This window comes from Halichoerus grypus, chromosome 12 (genome assembly GCF_964656455.1).
Source record: "Halichoerus grypus chromosome 12, mHalGry1.hap1.1, whole genome shotgun sequence".
Lineage (NCBI taxonomy): Eukaryota > Metazoa > Chordata > Mammalia > Carnivora > Phocidae > Halichoerus > Halichoerus grypus.
Window position 1 is genome coordinate 84,678,208 of NC_135723.1, and position 12,374 is coordinate 84,690,581.

At 36.7% G+C, this 12,374-nt stretch overlaps 1 protein-coding gene across 3 annotated transcripts in view; it reads right to left on the reverse strand.

Moving 5' to 3' along the window:
• TMEM209 (transmembrane protein 209) overlaps positions 1–12,374 on the reverse strand; it is a 30,422-nt gene that overhangs the window by 8,478 nt on the left and 9,570 nt on the right. For 2 of the 3 annotated variants that reach the window (XM_078059563.1, XM_078059564.1), the window contains exons 7-10: positions 7,545–7,720; positions 6,405–6,476; positions 3,592–3,688; positions 979–1,104 (exon numbers count right to left, since the gene is read on the reverse strand). In XM_078059563.1, coding sequence (XP_077915689.1) covers positions 979–1,104; positions 3,592–3,688; positions 6,405–6,476; positions 7,545–7,720 — 471 coding nt within the window. The remainder of the gene's footprint in view (positions 1–978; positions 1,105–3,591; positions 3,689–6,404; positions 6,477–7,544; positions 7,721–12,374) is intronic. The other variant, XM_078059565.1, reaches the window with a different exon arrangement.

The following is a 12,374-nucleotide window of genomic DNA, read 5'->3' on the forward strand; positions in this document are numbered from 1 at the left end:
TTTCAAATTAAAATTTATGAGAAATCTGAAGAGTGAAATACTATTTCTAAAACTTGTTTTAGTGATGAGAACATTTTACAGTTTATCCAAATAAAAGCAGGGAGGCATAAAGAGAGTGTGGAATATCAGGGAGGTTAAGTTTCCTGATTCTCACGCCAGTCTCCTCAGAAGATCACATTTCCCTCCCATAATCTGGACATAACAGAAATACAAAGAAGCAACATATTAAATATGAATTACAAGAATTGAGAGAAAGAAGGATCAGCATGTTGAAACTATGAAGAATGTCACAGTGGTATCCATTCTTGGTAGTTAAAAGAGTAGCAAATGAGTGAAATATTTACTTGAGCCCATGTAGCTCATACTTAAGTTTCCCTATATAGAATAAAATTAGTACTTTCAAGGCTAACGATATCATTTTGACAATTCCTTTATTTATTTGAGAGAGAGAGCACAAGCAGGGGGCGCGGCAGGCAGGGGCAGAGGGAGAAGCAGGCTCCCCACGGAGCAGGGAGCCTAACATTGGGACTCGATCCCAGGATACTGAGGATTATGACCTGAGCCAAAGGCAGATGCTTAACCAACTGAGCCACCCAGGTGTCCCGTTTTGACAATTCTTAAGCATATGAAATATAAAAACCAAAAGTTGTTCAAGACTTAATTAAGCCATAATTAAATATATATTTATAAAATATAAGATACTTAGTAATACTTAAATTTTTTTTCCTTGTTACTTTTTTTGAGAGAGTGTGTGTGAGTTGGAGTGGGGGGGGCAACGGAAGAGGGAGAGAGAGAATCTAAGCAGGCTCCAAACTCAGTGCAGAGCCCAATGAGGAACTTGATCTCAACGACCGTGAGATCTTGACCTGAACCGAAACTGAGCCGTCACCACTGAGCCCCCCAGGCAACCCTCCTTGTTACTTTTATTTACAAAATCTCAAAGCAGTGAAATTTTTTCCTCTTCAAATTACTAGTTACCTTTGATCCTTTCAAACAAGTATTCCTGATTTGGTGTAAGGTCTAGATACTGCACAATTGTATTCAAAGTTGGAATGAGAGGAGCTTTGACCAGCGCAGCTTGTTTCAAGCTAGTAATACTAGCCTCTGTTAAAAATAAAACACACCGGACAGATTATTCTTCATGTGGGTTCTAAAAGAACTTAAAATGCTCTTTCCTCCACAGATGTTGAAGGAATAAATGAAAGCAATAACAGTTTAACAATTTGCATTATCTACACTTTACTTACAATTTCTTTTTATCATTTCTGGCACGGTGGCCAGATTTATAAACACAGATACCACATGAACACACACTCCAAAAGCAGCAGCCAAATCCAGCCTGACAAATCTATAAACAGCTAATACACAAAATATTTTTGTGGGGTATGCATAAGAAGATACACGAGAGCTTTCAAAATCAGGTTGAGAAGAAGTTGCCTGTTACACCACTGATAAGCACAAACTTTTTATGACAGTGATTTCTCTTATCATGAAAGACAACTGTACAAAGCAATTAATAAACCAACAGAAATTTTCAGAATGTCTAACCTTACTAGTAATACTCAATGTTGGGAAAAAGGCATTCTTCTGTGTGACATGGTTGCTAGAGGATAAACTGGTATAAGCTTTTCAAAGGGTTATGTACGTCAAAAGCCTTAATGTATTTATTCCTACTGAACTAACTCCACTTCTAAGAAATTATCCCTAAGAAATAATTACAAATGTACACAAAGATTTAGATAAAAGGATATTTACTCAGAGCATTACTAATAACAGTAAAGGGCAAAAACCCTACATTTTAGATAATAAAGATCAGTTAAATACAACATATTACACATACAAAAAAGAAATACAATCTAGCCACCAAAAACAGTACTGGAGAATATTTAACAAAATAGAAAAAATGGGGGGTAAAAGTAGGCAACAAAACAGTATGACCCCAATTTAATTAGAAGTATGTACATATATGTACCATATTCCCTCAACTCCTAAATACATACTTTTAAATTTTAATGTTCTTAAATTATGGTATAACATACAATTGAGAGATATACATACACTAACATATATATTATATACATACTAAAATATATATTGTATATACCAATATTATATATAAGTATATGACTACATATATATTAGCATATATACTATATATATATATATATATGCACACACATACATACACTTATATAGTTACATATATATAGTTAGTATCATAACCAAAAATAATAACTGGTTGTGACTTAAAATTGATAGTGATTTATCTCTGGAAGCAGAATTTTGGGTAATATTTTTCTTTGTGTACTTCTGTCTCTACTTTCCAGCCTCTCTACAATGAACATAGTATATACTGCATTTGTAGTCACAAAGTAATGTCATTCTTTTTAAAAAGCACATCACACTGATATTCCTTACTTATTTTGAAATCTAATTACTTAACACTAAATAAGTTATGGTATTTTAGGCAAATTGTAATGGAACCTTAACAGTTTTATTTTTTTGCAGGTAAGAGAGTTGAAAACAGGTGATTTTAAATTAGCATTATTACACATTCTTTATGCTTTGTACAACTTGGAATTAGTATTTGATAAGGAACTTGTATCTAGAATATATAAAGAACACCTCAATGATAAAAAAGACAAATGATCCAATTTAAAAATGGTAAAGGATCTGAAAAGATATTTCTCCTAAGAAGATATATGAACGGCCAATAAGCACATGAAAAGATGCCCAACATCAGTAGTCATCAGGAAAATGCAAATCAAAACCACAATGAGAAACTATTTCACACCCATTAGGACAACTATAATAAAAAGGACAGATCAGTATTGGTGAAGATGTGAGAAACTGAAACCCTCATACATTCTTTGTGGGAATGTAAAATGGTACAGCTGCTTTAGAAAAGAGTCTGCTGTTCCTCAAAAAGTTAAACATGGAGTTACCATATGGCTCAGCCACTGTACTCCTAGAGAAAGTTAAAACATATGTCCACACAAACACCTGTATACAACTGTTCATAGCAGCATTATTCATAATAGCCAAAAAGTGAAAACAACCCAAATGTCAATCAACTGCTAAATGGGTAAACAAAATGCAATTGATCAATACAACAGGATATTATTTGGCAATAAAAAGAAACAAAGTACTGATAAATGTTGTAACACAGATGAACCTTGAAAACATGTGAAGTGAAAGAAGCCAGTCACAAATGACAACAGATTGTAAGATTCCATTTATGTGAAATATCCAGAACGCGTCTGTCTAAATTGGTAGTTGCCTTGGGCTGGGGAATGAGTGATGGGGGAAATGGGGTATATGGGGTTACTTTTCTGGGCGATGAGATACTCTAAAATTGATTGTGGTTGCACAACCCAAACCTCTGAACTGTAGACTTTAAATGGGTGAACTGTACGGTAAGTAAATTCTATTTCAATAAAACTTGTATTAGAAAATATATATATTAGAGACATTTAGTTTTGTCTTCACCTCAAGATAACAAAGTTGTTAAATAGCCCAGTACAAAAAGAAAATTTCTGCTTGGCAGATTCACTGATGGTAAATCAAATGTTGGGCTCTATTTTCACATACCTCCTATCTGAAGCTCAGGACAGCCCATTCGTCTCATCTGTGTGCTCACAGACTCGATCTCTTGTACCAATGGCACTAATATTGTCTCATTGATCCACTAGGAAGAAACAAGGCAAAGATTTTACATACATAATTCCAAAGCATTTCTCAAATAATTCTTTTCTTTTTTTTTTTTAAGATTTTATTTATTTATTTGACAGAGAGACACAGCGAGAGAGGGAACACAAGCAGGGGGAGTGGCAGAGGGAGAAGCAGGCTTCCCGCTGAGCAGGGAGCCCGATGCGGAACTCGATCCCAGGATGCTGGGATCATGACCTGAGCTGAAGGCAGACGCTTAATGACTGAGCCACCCAGGTGCCCCTCAAATAATTATTTTCATGAAATGCTAAGAATATTTACTGTCTTCTACTTGTATAGTGTGTATACATATAGTATAGTGAAAGAGAATGAAGTAGCAGCTGCTGAAGTCCAGAGAGTTAAGTAAGCAAGCTAGTAGAGTGTAAGTCAACTAAGTCATAGTCTTAAAGCACGTAGGCCTGCTTATTGCTGAAGAAAATATAAAAATTTCAGTTATATGTTAAGTTTATTTCTTTCTGTCCTTTTTTTTCCTTCCTTCTTCCTTCCTTCCTTCCCTTCTTTTCTTCTCTTTCTCTCTCTCTTCCTTTCTTTTCTTTCTCTCTTTTCTTTTTCTTTCTTTCTTTCTAGATTTATTTATTCATTTGACAGAGAGCACAAGCGGAGGGGCAGTGGGAGAGAGAGAGAGAATCCCAAGCTGAGCATGGAGCCCCATGTGCGGCTTGATCTCATGACCCTGAGATCACGACCTGAGCTGAAACCAAGAGTCAGACGCTCAACAGACTGCACCATAAGACGCCCCATGCTAAGTTTTTCTCAAGTTTTTATGATTATTATATTTAACTAAAAGGATAATTTCTGATTTACATTTCTACAGTAATTATCACACATTTTTTCATGTCATGTTTATATTTTGTAATTAATAAGACAGTTTTTCAAACGAACATAATTGATTAACTCAGAAGGCTTACCCAATTCCCGAGCTGTGTGGAAACAGATCTATTATACATATCAGATCTACTGGCTTATGAATATTACAATATTACTTTAGGACTAGAAACCTCAAATGCCACTTTGGATGGCTAATATCAAACTAATCCTGAGATGTGAAAAGATTGTCCAAGGAAATACCCCATTTGAATTGTCTGTGTGTTATGTGTTTTGTGTGTATGTTCATGGCAACTTCAACCACTACTTCTGTTTAACCATAAAATGGAACGACGAAAAAGTTTCAGATGAAATACAAGTCTACAATTTCTTATACAAATTTGTGAATTAAGAAACCTTTTATAAAAACACAAAGTTTTTTGGTAATCAATTTAGCAAGCAAACCAAATACATTGGCAAGATCTGAACTGAATTCCCATGAGGCTACAGTGTGACTATTCATATGCTTTGTTGCAAATATTAATGTGGCTGATTACTGAGTGCTAACCAGACTCTGCTAGTAGTTATTACAAAATATATGGTATATGCATACTGCTTTTTAAAAAAAAAATCCAAAAAAACTTGAAATTTCAAGCCCCTATATAAGTAGAAATAACAGAGTATAGTTCTAGGGCATCATTTCACTTATTCATTTTTCCAACATGTACTCAATGCATTCCACTTGCCAGCCACTCTTGGGCTGCAACAAAATTGCCTAAGGGGTTCAGGACTATATTCCCTACGCTGTACCTTTTATCCCCATGAGGGAATTTTTATGTTTAAAAAGCCATCCAGGCTTCTGGTTCAAGAAAATAGGCTGCTATTTTCATCACTCCCTCTCAATACCCTATTAAAATTATAGTAAAAAAATAAAAAGAGGAGCACAAGTGACTTCAACAGATTTCTAGAAGATGTAGAGTGGATGCATGAGAGCTGAAGGATGGGAGTGAAGTAGTGGCAGCCTCCACAGAATCTACACGGAGCCCGGAGTGGAGGAGGGCCCGTGTGCCCCTCAGAACTTGGGACCTTCGAGTACTTCCCAGAGCGGGAAAGAGGCAGGGTTGAAACAAGGGAACTCACTCGCTCTGGATGAGTCGGTCTTCCCAACCTCCAGGTCAAGGATGAGAGGGTTCTTCTCCAAAACAATCGAAGAAACTGAAATATTCTGAAGTAGCTTCTAGTATATATTATCTTCTCTAACTTAAAAGTTCTCTGAAGGTGAGGACCTCATTCATTTCCCTCGAACTTCTGGACATAGAATAGGTTCTCACAGAAAAGCTCTTTGGGGGGAAAAAAAATGAAAAAAAACCTGAAATAAAATAAAATAAAATAAAATAAAATAGGGGTGCCTGAATGGCTCAGATGGTTAAGCGTCTGCCTTTGGCTCAAGTCAATGGAGCCCCACATCAGGCTTCCTGCTCAGCGGGGAGCCTGCTTCTCTCTCTCCCCCTTGCTCGTGGCTCTCTCTCAAATAAATAAATAAATAAAATCTTTTTTAAAAAATGAAAAAAAAATAAAATAAAATTGAGCTGCTGGGAAAGGGAAGAAGATCTTAATAACTAAATATATTATCCCTTAATCCACTCAAAATAAACTGATTTACTAAATACGGAGAGAAAAAAATCTGATGAAAACAGACACCATAAGGTAAATGTCGTATTTATCCTTACATATGTGCCATCCATATTGTACTTTTAAATATTAATTCTGGTATTCTAATGAGTAATTAATAACTCTAAATTATATTCTAATAACATATTTTGCATATTAAGAGGCACTAGTATTGTCCAAAGAGTAATGTCAGAACTTACATTTCTGAACTTAGCTGTCCATGAATCCATATGATCAAGAAGTTGTCTATTCATAGTCACTCTTGCCCAAACCTATTAAAAAATGTTTAAAATGAACAATCAGTGAGGAAAAATCCTGCCAGAAATTAGTCATTTTCCTCCACTCTCAAAAATATGTGGAAAAAGATATCTGGAAAACATCACAAACAATGACATTGATCTAATTAATATATGATAATTTTCTTACTTCCCACTTGGTTGCTATTCATGCACAGATACATCTTTAGAATTCCTTACATCGGTATGTTTAAAGAACATTCTTGCTTTTATGAACAAAATAAAAATCTTTTTTTTTTTTTGAACAAAATAAAAATCTTATATTTGGTATTAAACTGATGAAGTTACAGTTGAATGTTCTAATACAAGTGTATTTTATATTTTTTTAAAGATTTATTTATTTGAAAGAGACAGTCAGCAGGGGGAGGGGCAAAGGGAGAGGGGACAGAGAGAGAGAAGCAGACTCCCCACTGAGTGCGGAGCCCGATGCAGGGCTCGATCGCAGGACCCTGAGATCATGACCTGAGCCAAAATCATCGGCTGGAGACTTAACTGACTGAGCCACCCAGGCACCCCAAATCCAGTGTATTTTAAAAGCAAGAGTCTTATATATTAAGTACAAATAGATACTTGAGATACCTTTTTATAAATGAATGCAGAAAAATGTTTTAGGCAGGATGGTAATGTCAACTATGTGTTATAAAGAATAAAACATACAATATAATTCACCTTTAGGTACACTAAGTTACATAGGAGCTTCTCCACTATTTAATGTGCGCCAGATTTATGTTTCTAGCCAGTAAAAGTGAAGATTACAGGGGTGCCTGGGTGTCTCAGTGGGTTAAGCATCTGCCTTTGGCTCAGGTCATGATCCCAGGGTCCTGCAATTGAGCCCCACGTTGGGCTCCCTGCTCAGTGGAGAGTCTGCCTCTCTCTCTCCCTCTGCCCTTCCCCCCTGCTTGTGCTTTCTCTCTTTCTCAAATAAATAAAATCTTAAAAAAAAAAAAAAAAAGTGAAGATTACAGAAAAAAAATGTTCCAGAAGTATTGGACTTTCTAACAATCTGCAATCAAAAATATTAAGGCATTTCTGTTTTCCACTTACCTCCTCTGCAGCTTGTTTAGAACTGAGATCAGCTTCATCTTTGTTAGCACAGGGGGCCTGAGACCTACAGGCAAGTTGATACTGAAACTTCTTTAAAGTTTGTGCATAATCTCCCATAGAACGATTGTAGTTCCAGAAAGTAGGACTGGTGGAAGGCGAGGTAGAGTCTGGACTCCCTACAATGATGAATTTAAAGAGCATCAGTGTGCGCTGTAATAATTTTGACATCCAGGTTTAGCTCACGAACGCTGGGTATCAGGGCACCTAGGTAAGGGCAATCAAGGAAGACAAAGCCCCAAGGGACTCTTCTCCTCCCTCCTCCCTGACATTGTCCTTTCTTTAGAGAACATATTTTAGCCTGTGCTAAAAATTAAAAAGAACATTTTCTGAGCAATATCATGTTAAGAATTCTAAATGGCTGAAAGTGTTTATTTTTGTTGTAAAATTAAGTTTGTTTCGTTCTCTAAGATTTTCGAATGATTCAGCAAGAAACAAAGACAAGACACATTTCTTCAGGAAAGAAATAGCCTAAGGAAGTTCCCTGCTTGAATTTTTAGTAGCTTTCTGAATGGGACAACTACAGTCTTCTATTAATAAACTACTCTTTGGGTCAGCAGCTACGCTCGCCATTCCCTGTACTACACTGCGTTCTCTTTACAGCCTGTAATAACTCCTGTGTTGTATTAAAAGAGATTGCCGATTACACCTCTAAATTTATACATTTACTCCCAGGAAATGTTAATAAATACATATGGGGACTTAATTCTCCAGAGGCTTCTACCAGACTACTTATCACACTTTAAGTTTATAGTTTGTCTTTTTACCCAAACAGAATTTGAGCTCCTTGAGGGCAGGAAGTATTATTTTCCCCTAGCATCCCTATGAAGGGCTGCTGTGGCTGCTCTGGAGAATTCTGTAGGCTTTGGGAAACCTATCAGCTTGGATTTCACTGCCCGAGTGGGAACTGGTAATGAGGATATAGGCCCAGGAGAGGTAGAGTTGGATTGAGACCCTTCTCCTACCTCTATCTCCTGTACCCAGCAGAGGGCCAGGAACTTCAAGGGCCACATTTTTGGTAGATAAGAAAAAAATCTGTCCACTGGCACCAGGATATAACAAGGAAATTTGTCTGTTTTAGGTGGTACAGGGATTTAAAAATTATCCATTTTTGTATGGGTTTAGAATACCCATTTATACTACCTGTGAAGTCCAGGAACCTCCTAGCCCAGAAATTACCTAAGTTAGTTCAAGGTCAGTGATACTCCTTAGACACTTGGCAGAGGCAAATATAAAACTGCTAGGAGGAGACAAGGCTTCTCTCCAGCTTTCACAGGATAGAAAAGCACAGATAAATAAAACCCTACTGCAGATGAGCTTACCAAAAACAAACAAAAAAACACATAAATCACAAGAGGAAACAGGGTTCCAAGCAAAGGAATCAACAAGACGAAAATGTCAGTATTTAATCTACAAGAACTTCAGATAACTGAACTACTGGACAGAAGCTTTTATTTTTATTTTTATTTTTTAAAGATTTTATTTATTTATTTGAGAGAGAGAGAATGAGAAACAGAGACCATGAGAGAGCGGAGGGTCAGAGGGAGAAGCAGACTCCCCGCCGAGCAGGGAGCCCGATGCGGGACTCGATCCCGGGACTCCAGGATCATGACCTGAGCCAAAGGCAGTTGCTTAACCAACTGAGCCACCCAGGCGCCCTGGACAGAAGCTTTTAAAAAGTTATGTTTAAAGTGATTGAGAGGGGAGCCTGGGTGGCTCAGTCGTTAAGCGTCTGCCTTCGGCTCAGGTCATGATCCTGGGATCGAGCCCCGCATCGGGCTCCCTGCATCGGGCTCCCTGCTTGGCAGGAAGCCTGCTTCTCCCTCTCCCACTCCCCCTGCTTGTGCTCCCTCTCTCGCTGTGTCTCTCTCTGTCAAATAAATAAATAAAATCTAAAAAAAAAAAAAAGTGATTGAGACAGGAAAAAGAACTGAAAACATAAGAACAAAACAGGATACTCCCAAAACAAATCATGCATATTTGAAAGAGAACCAAGTAAAACCTTGAAAACTAGAAGAAAAAAAAAACCACCCACAACAAAAACTCAGTGAGTTAAACAGCAAGTTAGACACTGCTTACTGAAGGAAGAACCAACCATCAGTGCAAACTGGCTAAAACAAACAAACTGTGGGGTGAGGGGTAAAACAGAAGAATGCCAAACTACTAAATGTGGAAGAAATGAAAGTATTAGAAAATCTCCACTTTGAGGGGCGCCTGGGTGGCTCAGTTGTTAGGCGTCTGCCTTTGGCCCAGGTCATGATCCCAGGGTCCTGGGATCAAGCCCCACATCGAGCCCCACATCGAGCCCCGCATCGAGCCCCGCATCGGGCTCCCTGCTCCGTGGGAAGCCTGCTTCTCCCTCTCCCACTCCCCCTGCTTGTGTTCCGTCTCTCGCTCTTGCTGTTTTTCAAATAAATTAATTAAAAAAAAAAATAGAAAGTCTCCACTTTGCAACCACCACTGCATTAACTCATTTGGGAGAGGACCATCAATGGATGCTAAAACCACTCGGTGAAAGGCGACTAGGGAAACAGGATTCACAAGTTGCAAAGTATCACACTACAGATTATTTATTAATTACAAAAGGGAAAGCCAAGGTTGCCATCATTTTGACCAAGTGATCCAATTTAATGTTACCAATAAAGGGACAAAATGGTACAGGGATGGGATGTGTTTCCTGATATATGGTGAAAGGAGCACACCACCACCTAAGTTGTATTCTTGCCAAAAAATTGTATTTAAACCAATTCTAATCTAATAATGAAAAATGACCACACAAATCCAAATTTGCAAAACAACTAGGCTGACCTCTTCCAAATGTAAATGTCATGATCCTGCATCAGTTAAAAAAAAAAAAAAGGCTACAAAGGCCATTATTGGGTCAACGGGAAGAAATGTGAATATGAATAATATTAGTATCTTAAATATGATAATTATGTTGTAGTTAGAAAGGAAAATGTTCACGTTCTTAGAAGATGTGTGCAAACTAATGAAGGATGAAGTGGCCAGTCAGCAAAAAGATGTGTGAGAAAAAGTAAATGTGAGTGCCTGGTTTCTTATTATTGGAGAAAGGAGTTACAAATATGAAAAGGAGGAGGCTGGAATAAACCCTGTATAGTTGGATTGGAATTGGAGGTATTAGTATGAACTCATGGTTTTTAATATATATAGATGGACAGATACAGAAATATATATAGGTGTGTGTGTGTGTGTGTGTGTGTGTGCATATACTCCTAGCTGTCCTTTGAGAGGACCCAGAGTAATGATGTCCCATCATCACTGACATATCCAGTGCCCGGACATTAATTTCTAAATATCATTCTCCACTAAAAGCAATCATGGCCCCTTGGAGAAACAGACTGACTCCAGAGTTAGTTAACCAGAGAAAGTACAAGAGGAGCCTGAAATATCTTTTGGTGCTAGAAAGTAAAACAAAACAACAACAAACAAACAAAACAGAAGCCAGAGGATCCCACTAGCCAAATCTGAGACCATCTAACCAACAAAATAAATGACATGACCGGGAAGAAAAAGTTCTATCTCACAACAGAATGCCAACAAATAAATGTAAAAGGTGGTTGCATGACAATGTGAATGTACTTAACACCACCGAATTATATACATTTAAGAATGGTTAAAATGGTAAATATTATGCATATTTTATCACAAAAGACATTTGAAAATGTTAAAGGGAATAATAAAGAAGGAATGCTGGAATTAGAAAGCCCCTATGAGAACCAACATAGTAACAATCAATTTTGAAAAGAAACTTAAAAGGATGTTAAAGCTACTAAGTCAAATATGATGAGGAAAAGGATATTTATACAGCCTCAAAGTAGCTCCTTACAAAAATAATTATTATTTACAAATTAATTTATACAAAATACTAAATTACCTAAAACCTACAGGTAATGAGTTAGAAGTATAGGGATGGACATAAATATACCAGGCAAACACTAACCAAAAGAAAATTAGTTCAGCTGTGTTAATATCAGAGAAAATAGACTCGAAGGCAAAAAGCTTAAGAGATAAAGATAAAAGGAATAATTGACCATAATGATATGAACAATCCTGAATTTATATGCACTTAGCATAATTTCCTACATATTTAGCAAATTTGACAGAATTACAAGAAGACATTTAATGGAAGACAATCAGTGGGAGCTTTTAATGGACTTTCTTACTAATAGATCAAGTGGATGAAGATTAGTAAGATAAAGACTAAGAACACCTTCAAGAAGTTTGGTTCAATGAACAAATATGGAGCCCAGGACTTAGAGACTATGCATTATTTTCAATATACTGAGAACCATTTATAAAAAGTGATCACACAGCAGCCCTAAATCCAAGTCTTAAGAAATACCAAAGAATTGACAGGGTACAGTTCACAATCTCTAGCTATAGCACAATTCACTTAGGGGAAAAATAAAAGCTAACCAAGCCTTCATTTCATATGTTGGAAATGAAAAGCAACACCAATCACTAATACTTCTTCTAAGCAATAATAACAACACTTCTAAATAACTCCAAAGGATCAAAGAAGAAAAAAAACTGAACCCAGAAAATATCTCAATAAGACAAAGATTTGTAGAGGGAACAACCTAGGTTGTTTTTTGCATTATACTCTATAATTTTCAGTAAACTTGAAATATTTCAAAATTTAACAAGAAGAAAAAGCATGCATCAACAAATAACAAGATAATATTGATTTGTTTCTTTGACGTTTCTGGCACTTTCAGGCAAAATTAAATTAAAAATCAATGGAGAGATTTC